The sequence below is a fragment of the Chlamydotis macqueenii genome, chromosome 10, assembly GCF_036417535.1.
Source record: "Chlamydotis macqueenii isolate bChlMac1 chromosome 10, bChlMac1.mat, whole genome shotgun sequence".
In the NCBI taxonomy this organism is placed as follows: Eukaryota; Metazoa; Chordata; class Aves; order Otidiformes; family Otididae; genus Chlamydotis; species Chlamydotis macqueenii.
Genome location: NC_141565.1, coordinates 6,686,195 through 6,703,731, shown reverse-complemented (window position 1 = coordinate 6,703,731; position 17,537 = coordinate 6,686,195). Strand labels below are relative to the sequence as shown.

The window sequence follows — 17,537 nt, the reverse complement described above, 5'->3', positions numbered from 1 at the left end:
CCGTGCCCAAATTCAGCCGGGCATGGGCTGAGGCCCCTCGCCTCCCGCAAACAGGCACTGCCACCAAGCGCAATGGTGGCCTCGGATCTCCGCGCCACCCTGCCTGCGCCGCACGGCCCGGGAGAGGCCATGTTGGTGGCGGGACCGTGGTGGCGGGGGGAACCGTGTTTTTGGGAGGACCGTGTTGCTAAGCGACCGGGGCCCGCCACGTCGCTGGGGCCTGGGTGTAGCGAGACTCTGCTGCTGCGGGTCCCTCTCCCTCCGGGTCCCTCCCTGCGGGTAAGACTGGGGCGGGAGGGACCCGCAGCCGCCGGGGTCGGTGCCAGGGGAGGCACATACGGATGGTGCGGGAAGGAGAGCGTGGCGGGGAAAGGCTGCCGGGCGGAACCTCCCGACTGGCGGTGCTTGTTGCACACCGGAGCGTCGCAGTGTTCCGGTCCTTCGGCCCCATTTCCCAGCAGCCCCTGGAATTCGCCCTTCTCTTCCGGTCCGGCGACGGTGGTGAGCGTCGTTCGGCGCCATCCGGCTCCATCCGCGCTCGGGGGGCGGCGGCGGGCGGTTCCCCGGGTCGGGCCCGAGCCCGAGTCCACTCCACCGGGCTGGGAGGGGGCGGTCGTGGGCCGGGGTGGCGGGATAGGGGCGAGAGCTGCGAGGTCTGGGGGTCGGTATCAGTGTCGGTACCGCGGCCGGTACCGCGGCCGGTACCGGCGGGAGAGGCGGGAGAAGGCTTTGGGTGGGGGAGCCGGACCGAGCCTCGCGAGCCCTCCCCGACTGAGAGGTGTCTCCTTCTCCCGCAGGTGCGACCATGGCCAAGTCCAAGAACCACACCACGCACAATCAGTGTAAGCCGGGCTCGGCGTCCCGCCGCCGCGGGGCTTGGGCGGCGTGCGGCTCCGGGGGGAGCCGGGGAGGGCTGCCGTCGCGTGAGGTGGCCCGGGGCCGCACCCTCCGGGGAGGTTTTAACCGGTTGCTTCGACCTACTCAGTTATGGCAGCCCAGGCTTGCTTTTCTTTTTTTTTTTTTTTTGCAGTGAGATAAGCTCACAAGGGAAGGAGTTAGTGGCATGCAGCGATTGAATGGTGTGTTAGTGCAAAGAGAGCTCTGCAAGAGTCAGGACTTGTTTGGACTCAAAATAATAAGTAAACAGGAAAAAAGCAAGTTTCATATACTTGAACTAAGCACGTTACTGAATGATATTCAGCCTGTGAGACTTTGCCATCTAGAGATGACGACAGTGATAAAATAGTTCTTGTTTGGGGTTTTTGCATCAATGGTGTAAGCTGGCAGTGCTCACAGGTAGGTCCTGCTTGGTCTTGCACAGCGAGCGACGGTGCCCTTTAACAGTAAACACCCGGGCTTGAACACTTTGGTGTTTGAGGCCTTTTATTGTGCTCATGGGGTTGCTGTTCGAATGGTAGTAGTTAATGAGGAGCCTGAAAACCTCGAGTTAAAAACTCGTGTGGTGCCAAGAGCACAGTGTGCAGAGCGAGGAGAACAGAGGTGCTTCCTTAGTTTGGGTGGGAAGGGTTAGAAAATGTTATGTTCTGCATCGTTTTGATAGGGTCAGCTGAACTTAAAAGAAAGCTAGTGCAGTTAATAATAGCGGAAGTGGTAATTTAAATTGTTTTTTGATCTTCCACATAGCCCGTAAGTGGCACAGAAATGGCATCAAGAAACCCAGATCCCATAGATACGAGTCTCTCAAAGGGGTGAGTATTTCTGTTAATATTCCCAGGCTGTTAAGCCATTGAGGCTTAACCATGAAAAAAAAAATCCAGTATTTGTATTATTTTGACTGATGCTTTTTGCAGACAAGGGCTTGTGTTTCTGATGGTCAGAGCCACTGTGGGTTTCTGGTTTATCTTTTGCTTACCTTACAGGCAGCTGTGGTGTTTCTAACCCACATGAAATCCACCCTTGTATGTCTATAAATCTGCTTTTTGGTTATTGGGCAGTTTTGTCTCTGTCCTGCTCAGGTGGGTGTCACCAGCTGCTGCTTCCAGTGAAACAAACACGTGTCAGTTGGGTAGCTCTTTCCCTTCTGAGTCCTGTTGTGTCTCCTACTTCTCTGTACCCTTCAGTATTATTTTACTCTCTGTACTAATCCAGAGAGTTTCACTCAGAAGATGAGAGGGATGGCATTTCTGGACAATACATATGAAAATGACAGGATTTTGCTTTTTCTGAAGTTAGGCAAGTGATATAACAGGATCTTTTTCCATGCTTGGAAGTGAAAACAGGACATTTTGGCTTTGGGCAGGGTTTTGATTCTGTTTGCTTTGCAGATGTCATTATCAGCTTTTTGGATGTGACATAAGATGCTTGACTTCTGCGTAGCTCAGCGAGGGTTCAGTCCTGCCCCCTCCTGCAGATAGTCCAGCAGTCTCTGAGTCTGCCTCTTTGCCCCAGGTGTCTATGAGTTAAGATGTCAAAATTCCAATGCGTGTGTGTGCCAGTTAAAATCCTGTTTACAGTAACATAGCAAATGTTTCTCCATGGGACAGTAGCTGGTAGGTCTGAGAATGGGTCCTCACCGTGACAGGATGCGTTAGCCAGCCGTTAGCTGACAAAAAATGGGGAGCAAGTCTTCTCTGTGCTGTCATTTTTTTTCCTTTAATGTAAAAAGGAAAGGCCTGAGGAGATGTCACTGGTCCTTGCCCAAGGATTACATGTGTGTGTGCTCACCTGCCAAGGTACTTCAGGTCCAGTATGTATCGTGACATGGAAATGAAATTTGTCTTGTTTACAGCTTTACTCAACTTGTCCTGTTCTTTCTGTATGTTCATTGCTGTGGGTTTGGGTCAGTTTTTTGTTGGTTTTTTTTGTTGTTGTTGGGTTTTTTTTTTTTAATGGAAATTAAAGAAAATAGCTAGTTAAAGGATGGCTACACACAGGTAAAATAATTTTGTTGATGTAATAAATCAGAAAAAAAAATCTGAATTAATCACAGCCAGCATTTGAGAATAATTGGAACAGTCTGGAGATAGCTGTGCTTTTACATATGTCCCTCCTACAACATGGCTTTTTTCCTTATTTTCATAGGTTGATCCCAAGTTTCTGAGGAACATGAGATTTGCAAAGAAGCACAACAAAAAGGGGCTGAAGAAGATGCAGGCCAACAATGCCAAGCAGGCTGCTCAGCAGAAAAAAGACTGACGTGGTTTAAGACAAAGAACCATTTTTCCTATTGGCATGTGTGTTACAGCATTTTTGTAAAAATAAAATTGGATGTAACGAAGTCTTCACCTCCTGAATTTCAGAAGAACGCTCCAAAAGTCTTGTTGGAGTTGTATTTTAGGTGCCTGCTGGAGCTGTGGAGAGGCTTTGTGTTAATGTTGCCGGCTTCCGCGCACACAGGGTAAAACAGCTGCTCCCTCCTCAGTGCTGTTCCGTTGTAATTGTCGGTACCAGTCATGAGCGTTTAGTAGTTCAAAGTCTGTTTTCAAGTTGTGCAGTAGTTATTGAGTGAAGCTCTAAAATTTAAACAAGAGACAACTTGTTTATTTTTGTATAAATTGAAGCCGGTGTTGCGTGAGCTCTTAGGTGACAGTATTCAATACAGGTAAAATAACTTTGGATACTGACGTGTGTGTTGAGTTCTCGCATCCCACAGTTCTTATGGTAGTTCCTAGTGCTGTTTCAGCAAGATGAGATTTCCAGCAGCTGTTAGGTGTCTGCTGCTTTGCTGTCTAGGTAAGGTAGTTACAGCTGTGGAAAGCCTGAAAAAGGGGAGGGTACCGAGTGCTGGCTGTGGTGTTAGAGATCATAGCACTTGGTGTTAGAAATGGTGTGTGGTGTATTCCGAAAAACTCAAAGTGTTAATGGAGCTACCACGGGAATGTGTAAGGTTATGGAACTCTATCAAATATTTGTATTTTTCATAGTTACTGTATTTTCATGGAGACCTTTCATTCCAGTAACAAAAAAAGTACCTACTTGATAAAATGTGAGATCAGGGGAGTAACATTCAAAAGCCCGAGAGGTGTTGTAACAGGGTTTTGTTACTGCTGTGCTTTATATCAGGACAGGACTTCAGCTCCTACCAGCCAGCAAAGCTGATTGAAGAGGTGATTTTTTTTTTTTTTACTACTCAGGTGAGCTGCATGTTTAAATTCAGTGAACTGTTCCTGAAGTTGCAGTTCCCACGCTTGTCCACGTGGTGGTGTAAATCCACAAAAAAATAGTTTAACTGAAACATCTGATTAATGTAATTGATTTTTTTAAAACAGTTTAACCAATTACCGAAATGCAATATTATTTTGAAACAAGGTAAATATTTTGAACTCTTTATGGCTTGAATTCACAAGTCTTTTCCCAGTTCCCCCTTTTTAATTGGTTTTGACTGATTAAAAATAACACCCAGCTCTAAACCAAGCAATCTAGATGTTTAGTAACTTAAAACTCCAGAGTTGAGGGCTTTTAAAGTCTGAGGGAACCAGCTGCCTGATTGCTGCTGCGTGCATCTCTTGGACTGCTGTGGAAGTTGACGTTTGTCAGCTGAAAGAACTTAATTCTGTGTGAGAGCAGCATGCTGGTCAGGAGGGGTGCTGAGCTGGAGAGTGTACAGTCACAGGGTTTGCACCACAAGCTAGAGTCTAGTCTGCTAAATAGGTCCTGCTGCCCTCGGGAAATGCAGACGTCAACAAGCGAGAGGTTCCTGGTGGTGTTAATCCTCCCTGGAGAACTTCCTTCTGCAAGTGATAGGTCACCCAGAGACAGGTCCTCAGCACTTAAATCCCACTGGCCTCAGTGGTACCTGAGTGCCCATGGGTGTCAGAGATCTCGGGCTCTGTCTGGTGCCATCCCTGCTTGAGCAACTTTGTCTGCAAGGCCAAGATTGTGTAGCTGTGGTTCAGATCAGCGTGCACATCTGCTGGCAGCCTCGGCTGCTGGCCCAGAGCTGCCCAGCATCCCCAGGCAGCCTTTGCTGGGACTGGCAGAGAAACCTAGCATGGGGAGATTTCCCCTTGGGTTGCTGCTGGTGTTGGAGGAGCTGAGTGGCTGGTCCAGCTGTGTAAGCGAAGGTCAGTCTGGTGCAGAGAGGCGTTGTGACAAGGAGTGAAAGAAAAAGCCTCTGAACAGAGGACTTTGTGTTTGTATTGCTGCACCTTCAGCTGTGTGTCTGCAGATTTCCAGTCTGGTTTTAAGTTCTGCATTTGAAACCTCCAGCACTCGGGGTTTTCTAAGAAGTGGGCTTTCATCTCTAAATGCTCTTGGTGCCTTCCGCAGAGTTCTTGTGTTGTGAGAGTAGCTCACCCACAGGATGTTGTTTGAGGCGAGGATCAGACTGAGAAAAGGATGTTGGCATGTTAACAAGAAGCAGAGAGGAAGATTTGGGCTTCTTGTGGCTCCAGGTGGCTTCCCCAGGCCTGCCTTCAGAAGCAGCCTTTTCATCTCCCTGCCCTTCATGCTGCCCTTCAGTGGGACAGCTTCCCAAATAAGGGCTTGCTGACTTTCTGACAAAAATAGCGGCTGCGTGACAAAATGCAGCGCGGAGGAACGTAACCTTAATCCAGGCATCATTGTGTAGCAAGAGACAGGAATTTCGTGAGCTTCCACAGCAGCTCGGTGTCAGGTTTGTTGTTGTCTGCTCCCTGCACACATGGCGGTCCCGCAGGACGCTGCCTGGACGTCAGTTGATCACATCCTGCGTTTTCCAACCCCCCAACAGCTCAATCCACAACTTCCCTCCTTGTGGTAGAGGTCCCAGCCCAGGAGGGGAAGCTGTGGAGAGGAGTCCGTGGTGACATGGCCTCGTGGTGCATCTTTATCCCTTCCAGTGGCCTTGTGAAATCATGTAACTTCTGTGTCTTGATTTCTGTTGCTCAAGTGAGGCTGAAGATCCTTTTGGGGAGGATTACGTATGCAGAGCCCAGGAGATGGAACTGGCAGCTGTGGCCCACTTGAAACTATTCCCATGATGCAGAGCTCTGTCATCTTTGACATTTAAAAACTTCATTTAAAAATGCTTGAGGACGTCTCTGCTTAGCTACTGCTGTACATCAGGGTATGTGTTTTGGGCGTGCTGCTGCTGTACGTCGTACTCGCTGCAGATGATTCCTCCCCTTTGCAATTAAGAGGACTCAATATCAAGTTCCAGTTTGGCTCCTTTTTTTCCTCCTTTGATTTAAAAAAAAAAAAATAGGGAGCAAAGGGCAGATAACCTGATACTGAATCAACTCATTTGGGAAAGGTGAGCAATTGCACTAAAAGCCAAGAGCAGAAGCTGGGAGGAGAAATGAAAGCACTGGGAAGGGCTCTGATGGGGCAGAGTATTTGCTGGGCTCATCAGTGCTCACTGTGAAAATGAAAAGTAGAGCTGGATGCAAGTTACTCTGTCTCCCTTTATCGCCTTCCAGTAGCGTGTTAAAGCAAAACGCAGTGAACAGAGCAGGAGTTCTGCTTTGCCCAAGTTTCAAGGCTGTTGTCAAGGGGCTTTGATGCGGTGAAATGTTTTTATCTGACATATCTTAGCTCACATTATGCTGCCCTGGTGGCAAATCCATAACTGTAGGCGAGCTGCAGAAGTTTTCTTAGGGGGATAAGTACAGAACATCCTCAGATCTTCCTGTAGTCACTTAGTTCATCCAGCAAAGTTTTAGTAAGGGCTGTAGAGAGGCCTCAAATGTGCTGGGAAAGCTGCAAACCAGGGTAGGAATTACATCCACTGCCAGCGAAAGCAAGCAGAGCAAATGGCCTGAGAGCTGTGGCTGTCTCAGCTGGGGAGTTAAGAGCACACGGGTCTGGGGGCTGGTTTAGAGAGTGGTAAATGGCTTTTTGCCTGATTTTTTTTTAAATTTATGGATGTTTGAAAGAAGTTTTTTCTTTCTTTTTTTTTCTTTCTTTCCCAAGCAGAGCTTGTGGATGAGTGTCATGTTCTTTAAAGGCTTCTGGCATGAAAGCTTCACTACACAGGCAGGGAAAACTGCAGATTTTTTGGGAGTTGCATAGATACATGGACTCCTCTGGGTGGTTTCCACTCATTGTTAGCCTGTCTTCAGGCACATCCCCTCTGTGGGAGGCTTCAGTCAGGCTGATCTTGTACTGGTTACTGGTTTTTCAGCTGTCTGGCCCACGTGCCAGCCTGTCAAGTCACTTTACATTCCTGGTGCAGTTGTTCCCGTGTTTTAGCCAGCAGTGAAATCCACCCACAGCGCCCCACCCTGTGGCATTTGCTGTCTTACTCTTGGAGGAGAGTCAGTGTGTTAAGACAAATAGGTCTTGCAGCAGTCTTTCTGACTTGACGCAGAGCGCGCTGACCTGCTGGTACCTCTCGTCTAAAGACTATAAAAAAAACCCAAATAGCCCCCAAAGTGTCAGCTCCTCTAGGGGCAAGTTTCAACTGCTACAAGACCTCAGTCCTCTTTCTTTCCAGCCACCGCCTTCTCTGTTCTGCTCTTGGAAAAAAGTGAGTAGACAGCAAGGCTGTGGCTTGCTGCTGCCTGTGCCGTTGAACCGAGGCGGGAGATCCAAGACACGTGGCCAGGTGGCTCTTTGCAGCCTGGGGTCACATCAAGAGTCCAGGCCTCCCCACAAGCCACCAAGTTGGCTGAAGGTAGGAGGTTAAGCTAGGAAAGTTCCTTATTTTTCATCTTGTTCACTCTTTAGGGGACCAAAATCTATCAGTAAGCAGTGGTGAATATCTTGGAGATGTCCCATGTTGGGATCTGGTCGGGACAGAGGAAGATAACGGGACTGTTGGTGATGCCTGCTGAGATACGATGTGAGAGTGTGGGTCGTTGGTGGGCTGGATGGCTGTGGCTGATGTCTCCTTGGCTTGTGGCCAAAGCCTGGGCATTTGCACCTCTGTGGAGGTGTCTAGGCCTGGGGTAAAACATGTCAGCTGTGTCCTCAGAAGCAGGTCTCAGTGGGAAATTATTTCTGCTGCTACACTGGGGAGGTGGAAAATTATTATTTTTGATCCCTAGGCTATGGATTCATTGGAAGCAGAAGATGGTAGTGCTCAGGAACGTTCCCTGTCACAGGGTTGTCCAACCCAACACATCTCTGTGTCTATTGGTTTCTGGTGTGCCTGGAGTTCTGCTGAATCAGCAGGAGCTATGGCAGCGAGGGCTTGGGATCCCTGGGGAGATCCCAGAGGAAGAGATCTTCCAGATGTTTGTATTAGGGATGTTCCCAAAATATCCTGAGTTTTAAGGAAAATCAGCTGCTCTAGCTGGCAGGGGTTCATTTCCTCAGTTTCTCTGATGTTACAAGCCCTGGTTGGGCAAAACATTTGGTCCTCTTTGTCCAGAGGAAAGACACAGTTGTGTCCTTCCAAAGGACTGACAGCCCCTCTCATGCCTATTTTCATCTCGAGCCTGTTTGCTCTGAATTGCAATATTTCATTGTTGCTACAAATGAGAGCATGCGTTACATCAAATACAGCTGCTGAAGGTGTTATTTCCATGGGAGGCAAAAGAAAAAAAACTAGTTTGGGGAGGAAAGGCAGAAGGACGGTGCAGTGGGCACGAGGGCACTAGCATGGCGGCACGCTCGCCCAGGGTCGAGGGCAGCATCACCAGGGCTTGCACCGGCACAGTCTCACGCTTTGCCCTGCCAATGTTTATTTTGCTTGGGTAAACGTTTGATTTTAGCAACACGACTGCAATGCATGAGCTGTGCTGGGGCTGTAATTCGATGGGAGGAGGTAGCTATGTGCAGGGGGAGCTGCTAATGCCGCAGGAATGCCACGCTTCCTTGGGACGGGAGAAGATGGCACCCGGGGCCCTCAGGGACAGCACGGCTTCTCCTCGGCCCTGCTGTCACCCTATGCCTGGGAGCCGAGACCCAAAGCAGGGCTGTGCCTTGCTCAGGGTCCCTGTGGCCCAAATGGATGTGATTTTTGAGGGAAAAGCATGTGTTTCAGTTATTGCAGTGAGGCTCCCACTGAGGGCTGCTGGAGGACAGTGAGGGGCTGCCGCTGTCTGCCTCCCATCAGGCTGGGTGAGACGGGAAGAAAGCACCCAGTCCAGCTTAGGAATGGCTTTTATTCACATTTCCAAAGAAAACTGAAGTCTTTCTGCATGCGCTGCAGGGTGACTGTCAGGGTGGCAGGGGGGAGGAGAGGGACTGTTCCTCATCAGGGGATTTCAGTGATGGCATAAGTGGTTGTTAATGCATATTTCATTGCTAAAATGCTGACAGTGCTCCAGTTAAACCAGCAGGCACCAGTGCCAGCTCCTGAGCCTGCTCACCAGGGCCGGGGCGAGGACATGCAGCATAGCACCTCCCGACCGAGCACCCACGGCCCTGCTGGCCAGGCTTTGTCGCTGGGCTGGCAGCAAAATACTTCCTTGGAGGCTTAAAGCTCCAGCTGTAGTGTCACTTTCCCAGACGCAGCTCGTAGATGTTCGGTGCAGCCCCGTTAGTTGTGAGGACGCGACGGGGGTGAAGCTTTCACTAAACCTCCAAGGAACGACCATCTGAGGCATTTGGTATTAACGCGTTTTATTTTCCCAGCGGCCACCCTTCTCAGCGCTCAGTCTTCATGCTGGTAGCCAGGGGACTTAGCCAAGGAGATGAGATGCAAAGCTGGAGGTGTTTAGGAGATTCAGGCTGTAGATCTGGCCTCAGATTTATTCAACTCCCTTCATAAACTCCAGGAACTCTGCCAAGGAGAAGACATTGGAGACAAGGGGGGTGAGGTGAGACTGAAGTGCTCTCACAGCTGTCAAGTGCGCTCTTGACAGCTTTCCCCAGCCCTGTTTCCTTTTCCATCCCCTTGATGCGTGAGAGGCCAAGGGGGAATGGCTACCACTCCTCTGGCTGTGGCGAGGACTCCTCGTGACTCCTGCTGTAAATGTCACCAGAGCCCAGCGTCGCCCCCAGCTGCCAACCAAAATGCTGGAGGTGAGCGCCCAGGGAGGGACATGGCCACCAGCTCAGCTCGGAAATGGTCTGAGTGTCATTTCGGCAGCATCGCGTTCAAAAATACAGCCCTTCAGAGCTGGTGCTTGTATTTAGGGCACAGGAGGGGTCTCTGTTGAAAAGCAGCTTTGCTTCAATGCAGGCTGGCTTTCACAGCGTGGGGAGAGTTACAGGAGCCCTCTTGCTACCTTTTCACAAGTGTAAGAAACATCCCTGTGCAAACTCCGGCTGCTGTCAGGCGTATTGCCCAGCACTGCCTGCACAAGCTCACACCCATCCCTGAAGGCAACCAATACTGCAGGAACTGCCGGGGTGACGCTCAGGGGCTTGTGACCAAACTGCAGACAAGAAAGACTCCTACCGTCATAGTCAATCCTGCCATCGTTGTTTTTATCGCCATCTTTCATCAGTTCTTCTATGTCATCCTCAGTGATGGTCTCTCCCGTCGCCTGCAGCATGATCTTCAGCTCCTCAAGATCAATGTAGCCATCAGCATTTCTGTGTGAAGATAGGCGAGATCAGGAGCAGACTAATGTGCTGGGGAAGGAGAACGGGGCACCTGAACTGCTCCCACCACCCTGGCATGTTGCAGTCACGGCTCTTACTTATCAAACATCCTGAAGAGATCTGAGAGTTCCTCTTCGGTTTTTCCTTTGCTGTCATCTTTCATACACCGGACCATCATAACAAGGAACTCATCAAAGTCTACAGTGCCACTGCCTGCAGGCAGAATAAACACCATGAGCTGGCACGACGGTGGGTGGACAGGCAATGCCAAGCGGGAGATCACATTCCCCTTTAGTAACCGAGGAGCAAAACTCAGGAGAGCAGCCCTGCATCAAAAGGCAGCTTTTGGGATGCTGGCATGACCAAAGCTCTGCGCTGACTTCATCACTGAATTGTTACCTTTTGCAGTCATTGTGCCAAGGCAAAATGAGCCAAAAGTCCTACTGGACGCACCAATGAATGGAACTTCCTGCTATGGAGATACCTGTCCATCTCGTCCAGGTATTAATAACAAAAGCTCCAGAATGTAGGTATTCATGCAGTGTATTTTTGCACCAGCAGTACAGTACTGTTGTGTTCAACTACAGCTGTTTTGCTTTTTTGCCTGACTTTTACCTGCTCTTTTATTTTCCAGTTATTTGGTATAGTATTTCTGCCCAACCAGTGGATTTTGTTATGTGTGACCACTGGTACACTGATTTAATCAATATTGACAGTTAGTTATGTATGTTAGTTATGTATAGACTGTTCCCAGCACAAATCCTGCCAGCGCTGCACAGATGCTGAGTGTTTCTGAACCACACCATCCTCCCCGTGCCTGTGGATGTGGGGATGGTGCTTGGGCGAGTGGAAGAAACCCAAATCTCTCACCGTCCTCATCCACCTCGTCTATCATCTCCTGCAGCTCCTCAGGGGTGGGGTTCTGCCCCAGCATCCGCATCACCTTCCCCAGCTCCTTGGTGCTGATGCAACCATCCTCTGCTCCCAGCACGAAGATGTCAAAGGCAGCCTTGAACTCTGCGGAGAGAGAGGAGAGGAGATGTGAGGGGAGGTCTTGCCCCACACTTCAACCCTGCAGGTGGGTGGCCCCGGGGCAGGCAGGCTCGTCCCGGGCACAGGTTCTGCTCCCCTTGCACCCCAGTGCTGCCTGACCATGGCACAGTGGGGACACTGGGCACGTGCACAGAAACTGCTTTGCTTGAAATGCTGGTGGATCAAAACCCCTGGGTCATACCCTGCTTTGGCCAGACTGGCCAAAGCATTTTCTGGGATTTAGTTGCTGAGGCAGGCCAGGCTGCTGGACAGGCAGCCTGTCTCTAAGCTGTGGTGTCAGGTTAAAAATGCACCTACCATTTTTTTGCTCTTCTGTCAGCTGCTCAACCTGTAAGGAAAACACAGAGACCAAGTCATTTTCCTTTGTCAGCATCACTAATTGTTAAAAGGACTTGTTATTTGTTCACCTGCCTTTGGGAAGGTCAGCCAAGCCTCACAAGAGACCCTCATGGACTACGGGATGTATGACCAGTGGGGTTTTGACAGCTCCACTTTTTGTAGTCTAAAAGACATTCTTCCCCTTAAAAAAATATTCTCAACTTCTTTGAAGCGAGCACAATTTCTCTAGCATGGCAGTATCTGATATGCGACAGAAGCAGCCTCTGCACAAGCAGGGGAGGCCCACTGGGAAAGGCATTTGTCCCTGTCAGCCATTTGGGGACAGTTTCTTGCTGTTGGCAGGTTTCACAGCTGGACAGCTGCGCCGCTGAGGGCAGCTCGCGCATGGGCTGAGGCCAGGTCAGAGGTAGGACATGCTGGAGAGGTCCCTGGGGAGGGAGGGGCAGACAAGTCCATTTCCAGTAGTTGTTTTTCAGGAAAATCCCTGCACTATCCAGAGCATTAAGAGCTGGTCTACTTCCATCCAAGTCAGTGTCCGTTACAAAGGGTTCTGCCTCTGAAGGGAGCTGCTATTCCCTTTTGCCTGTTTGGGGTATCTCCCCGAAGGAATGCCCCGTGGAGCCAAAATGGGCTGGCAAATTGTTCCCAAACCCTACTCTAATTCATTCTCCACAGATGATCAGTGGGAGCTTATTAGTTAGCATGAATTAATGAACATAATCAATGAGGAGAGCAAAGAGGAATCCATTGAATCTGTGTCGTACATCTTTAAGTACATTTCTCTCTTTGGCTTTGTTCCTTCCTGCAGCTAGTGCTTATCTAAAATTGCTGATCCCACGGCCGTGTCCAGCTGCCCCTTCGGTAGCATCCATGAAAACACTGACCTTTCCTTCCCATGCTGGTCAACAGCCCCTCTGGAGTCAGCCAGCTATGACCCCCCTGCCAGGACTACCTCTGGCCCGCACAGAGCGTGCCTGTCCCCACTAACATCTCCTTACTGCCATCCCCCTGCGAGCAGTGCCCAACACCCATCCCTGTGGCAGGTGTTCCAGTCAAGGTAGGATCCCAGAACCCAGGGTTGTGACACCCCCCGTTTGAAGGAAGGCTAATGCTTTTGCCCCAGAGAGCAGTGGTTTTGCAAAAGCCAGCTGGAAATCCTCCCCGCTTGCAGCAGGAGGTGGGGAAAGTGCATCTTCTTAGCAGGACAGAGGCTGTGGGAAGAGGGCAGAGCGCCTGATCCCACTCCCTACACGCCAGGAGATGAAGACTTCCAAGTTGGAAGGTGCTAAGGACGGCGGCAGGATTGTGTTGCAGGAGGAAACCCAAGCCCACTGTGGCCCTGGCGCCGCTGAAGGCAGGCAGGCAGCTGCCGGCCCGTTGAGCTCAGCTATTGTTTGGGCAGAGCAGGGGCAGCCACAATGCTCCCTCGGCCGATGTCCACGGCCACCATCCTGCCACTCCGGTAACCTGACCCTCTCGGCGCATTCGCTATTTATAAGCCTGGGTGAGTGAGGTGCTGGAGATAAAGATGAGCTCCTCAATTGTTCCCGGGCTGTGGTATTTATCCTTGCAGCCCTTTATCTGGACACTTGTCCCTGGCACTGTTCTTAGTCTAAAAATGTTCCCAGAATAGCTTTGTGTTTGCACACCCTTATCTAGGCATGAGTGGGCAAGATGAAAATCCATTGGGTTCTCTGGCTGCGTGTAGGGAATTTGGCACAAATGCTATACAATATGCCATCAGCATGCAGCAAATAAAAAACCACTCACTTTTGAAGCATCCTTGACTACTGAAATTATAGATGTGGAGCTGTACTGTGTGTAAATTAAATGCATTGTAACTATAGAGTGACACTTTCGTTACAGAGATGTCTCTTGAGCTGTTTGTAGTTGTTCTCTGGGCACGGGTGCTGTTCGCGGCTTTATTCCTCTTTTCCCTCTGCATCATCGCAGGGCCAGGTTTCTCCAGCTGGGTGTGGGAAGCTAAGCACTAAGCTCCCAGCACTGCAGCAGCCGTCGTAATGCCAAATCTGCTGTATTTTGCTTTTATCAGCTCTCTTCTTCATCCCCTGTGCTTGAAGTCAGGCAGGGGAAGTGGAAGTTCTCGAATATTTTTTTTTTTTCCAGGTAAATGTTACAGTTTAAAATCTTGGGGAACAGATCCACAAAAAAAAAAAAAGCCATTTGTCTTGGCTGTCCCTGGCTTAGACTTGTTTTGCCTCATAAAGGTGCTGGCAGCTAGTGCCCAGGACTTGAGCCCCACATTTACCAGCGTGTGTCCACCTTCAAAACAGCAGCAAAATCCTTACGGGAATCCACTGGGTCTTTTGGGTGCCCCATTTCCCCAGTCAAGGGCTCTATGTTTGGAGTAAGTTTGGGGTATCTGAGGCAGGAATTTTTGGGTTGCTCTCTATTGCTGCAGTTCCTTTTTCTCAGCTAAATTCCTCCGTGGTCCAGTTCCGCTAAAGCCCACAGGCTTCGGTTAGGGATGACCTTCACCTGTGGATTTTTGCTTATTTTTAGGGCAGAGATTTGGAGAGAGGCTGGAGCTTGTGGGTGGGGAACCCTTCCTTTTGGGGGAATCTCCACTCCTGCTGCCAGCGTGTTGCCCCAGCTGATGGACAGACCCTTTTGTCTCCGGGCATCATCGGCTTGCAAAGCACTTCAGCCCTTGTGCCTAATTATGGGCATGAGGTCCCTAAACAACACACTCCCTAACCATATTTAATTAAAAAGTTCAACTAGAGGGGCCTGGACTTTCTTTGATTTTACAGGTTGCATTTTTCTCCCTTTTTGTGGTGTTGGTTGGGGCACTCGGTGCTATATTGTGCAGCCTTTCCGGAGCCTGTTCACACCGTTGGGATCACTAGAGGGGTCCATTTCACGAGGTTCAACACTGACCAAGGGACAGGAGAGGTGTGAGCATTTTGTTGTTTTCTTCAATTACATATCAAGCTATATCTTTCTTGCCTCAGAACCTTGGAATTAAAATAGGACTTGTATGATGGATTTTTTTTGTGCCGTTGGTTAAAGTTAAACCTGCTCAACTATATATTTTTAAAAAAAAATCACCGAAAAGCTCTTATTTTAACTTCAGTTACGAAAGGGACATAGCAGCAAAACACACAATCCAGAATCTATTTTCATCCTTATTCCACTTACGTATCCCTGTCTGCCCTCCTCACAAAATAATGCAGTATCCTTATTACAGACCAAATAGTTTGGGTTTACACGGTGAGCGCAGCGTGCAGCTGTGTAAGTTAAAATAGCCGTCAGGATGCTCTGCGTTCCCCGAGAGCATAGCTCACATTCTGCCTTTCTGCAGAACAGAGAGCAGCAGCAGCAAAGCAGAGGAGGATGTTTGGAAATAACTTGCAAAAGCCGAGGGTTTTTTTACACGTCCCAGAAAAATATTCAGCGAAGGAAGGGAAGGGGGAAACGTAGCATTGACAAAATTATAAAGCAGCAGAAAGAACAGGATGAGGTTTAACCTGTACAAATAGTCTTCATTTCACGGGAAATGCTGCTCTGCTTTGTCTGGGCTAAAACCGGCAGCCACCTCGTATCCTTTCAAGATTTTGTAGAGATTTATGAATTCACCTGTGGACCATCTGTCTCACCGCAGAAAACCAAGGGAGTAATTGTAAATATTTTAGCAGCATAGTTGAGAGTTCCATGCTTACAAGAGGAGTGTGAAACCTTCAGAGCCATCAGTGGGAAGTGTCTGTGTCCCGGATGAAGATGTTGACTAAAAGATGCCACCCTATAATTATTTCTTATTTGAATTAGTTATTTCTCCATTGAATTAGTTCTGTCACACTATAAAATCCCTGAAAACACTTTAAAACCCCCTCAAAAAAACACAGCCCCAAAGGGAGGCACTTACCGCTGCCTTATAGATGTCATCCATGGCTGGAGAGGGCTGGCGAGGGGCCGGAGGATGTCACGGTCACACTCTATCAGCGCTGCCTCGTGAGCTGGCTGATATAGGGGGCTGCCCGCCCCAGGGGATGTGACCAGCCCACCAACAGCCCTGCACGCCCATCTCCTTCCCAGTCCCCAAAGGAATGCCTCGCCTGCGTGCCTTGGGATGGGGACGCTGCCGAGCCCGAGGCTGGCACGTCCGGGGCCAGCTCCGGACAAGCTTCGAGGCAGCTGGAGGTTTCCTCGTGACTTTGATGTGGGAAGGAGCGAGCCCTTTCAGCCAGGTTTCAGCAGGACCCTTGCTGATATATTGCGGTATTTGGCTGTCCTGACTGAATGCATGCCACCATGTCACCTCCACCGCCGGTGTGTTTCCCCCCTGGAAGCTGCGTTAGAAAGATTATACTGCGTATAAATTGGGTAATACGGGAAAGGCATGCCTTCCCAAATATCCCTGTCCAGCAGTAAATGTCCCCTGTGGGCAGTGGGAACAGAAGGTGTTGGGGCCTCCCTGTCCCCTAGGCTAGCTGTCCCCAAACCCGCGGGGGAACCGTGCTGCGGGGGGACACGCGGCCAGGGCCAACGCCCTCGGAGGAGCCGATGCCATGTGTACGGAGGTGCTGAGGCTGGGCGGGGGGGAATGTGCAATCCCAATGCCGCAGCAAGGAGAAGCGTGGAGGCGGATGGAGCTTTGTCTGTTTTCTGCATTTAGCTGGGGCTGCAGAATGGTGAGGTGGCTGTCAGCTGTGCTTGATTTCAGGGGTAATTCCCAGTCCTTTAGGAAACCGGGACTCACTTCACCCAGCCAGTGAGCAGTCGACCTGCCCCCACTTTAAACAGTGAAAATCCACATTCCCGCATTTACCGTGGATGTACCCCACCACACTGGAGAGCAAAACACGCCAAAGGCCTCCAAGTGATGACCAAAATTTTCTCAGTGCATGGAAAAGCGTTTTAAGCCACAGCAACCAAAGCCAAACCTCTCTTTTTGGTGATTCAGGACTCCCTCTTGTGTCCGAAGGAGAGAAGGATGGTTCTGGCATTTCAGGCTGAGGGAAGTCTCGCCTCCAGCGAGCTCATACTGAAAATACCACGAATACAGCTGTTCGGTTTCCCCTCTTCTAAAAATCCCTTCCTCCTTTGACAGAAATCATGTTGCGTGCAAAAAAAAATTGCTGCCCCCATGTAACCCCTATCCAAAGTGGTGTTAACCAGAGACCCGGGGTGGTGTCAGCACAAAGCGCGGGCGCGGGTGAGCACAGCGCCGTGTCCCACGCCACATCCTCCCAGGCTTGGCAGTCCCAAAAGATTAACCTGCTGCAGAGCCTGCTATGGACTGCGGTCCTGCTGGCACCCGCTGTCCTTGATCTACCCAAGCTTCAGAGCTCTGCCTGTTCGCAGCATGGGGATGGCAGATGTATAAAAAAGGAAAGCAGTTACATTTAAGGAAGTAATTTTTGAAGGATGTTAGTCTTCAGAATTGGAATATATTAATATTTTGGTTGCCTTGAACACAGAAAAGGCAGAAAAGGCTGCAAAGGGAAGTAGTCGTTTTGTTAAAGGGCATCAGACCCTGCCCTGAGGTGAGGGCACAGGCTGAGATGGGGCACCTAATGTTTCCCATCACCACCAAAACCATCCTGGGCACCCCCATGGAGAACCCCTCAATGAAGTGCTGCCCTGAGGTGAACCCCAGCCCTGGGCTGCTTTTCCTTCCGTGGGATTCCCTGCGGAGCTGGAGAGGCAGTGGGCGCTGGCACTGGATGCTGCCAGGCACCACAGCAGAGGGTGAGGAATTGCGCCTGGTCCAGTCTCTCTGTACCAGGAGGCGACGGCTCTGAGTC

At 50.0% G+C, this 17,537-nt stretch overlaps 2 protein-coding genes across 2 annotated transcripts; one reads left to right on the top strand and one right to left on the bottom strand.

The window, feature by feature from the left end:
• The first annotated feature begins 369 nt into the window (after positions 1-369).
• RPL29 (ribosomal protein L29) lies at positions 370-3,239 on the top strand. Its single transcript, XM_086755928.1, has 4 exons — positions 370-501; positions 798-842; positions 1,645-1,709; positions 3,043-3,239. The coding sequence occupies exons 2-4, from the start codon at positions 806-808 to the stop codon at positions 3,154-3,156; spliced, it is 216 nt and encodes a 71-aa protein (XP_086612054.1). The 5' UTR covers positions 370-501; positions 798-805; the 3' UTR covers positions 3,157-3,239.
• Positions 3,240-8,970: 5,731 nt separating this feature from the next.
• TNNC1 (troponin C1, slow skeletal and cardiac type) lies at positions 8,971-15,783 on the bottom strand. Its single transcript, XM_010118551.2, has 6 exons — positions 15,656-15,783; positions 11,728-11,758; positions 11,248-11,394; positions 10,476-10,590; positions 10,232-10,368; positions 8,971-9,610 (listed from the first exon to the last, which is right to left on the bottom strand). The coding sequence occupies exons 1-6, from the start codon at positions 15,677-15,679 to the stop codon at positions 9,579-9,581; spliced, it is 486 nt and encodes a 161-aa protein (XP_010116853.1). The 5' UTR covers positions 15,680-15,783; the 3' UTR covers positions 8,971-9,578.
• Positions 15,784-17,537: the final 1,754 nt, after the last annotated feature.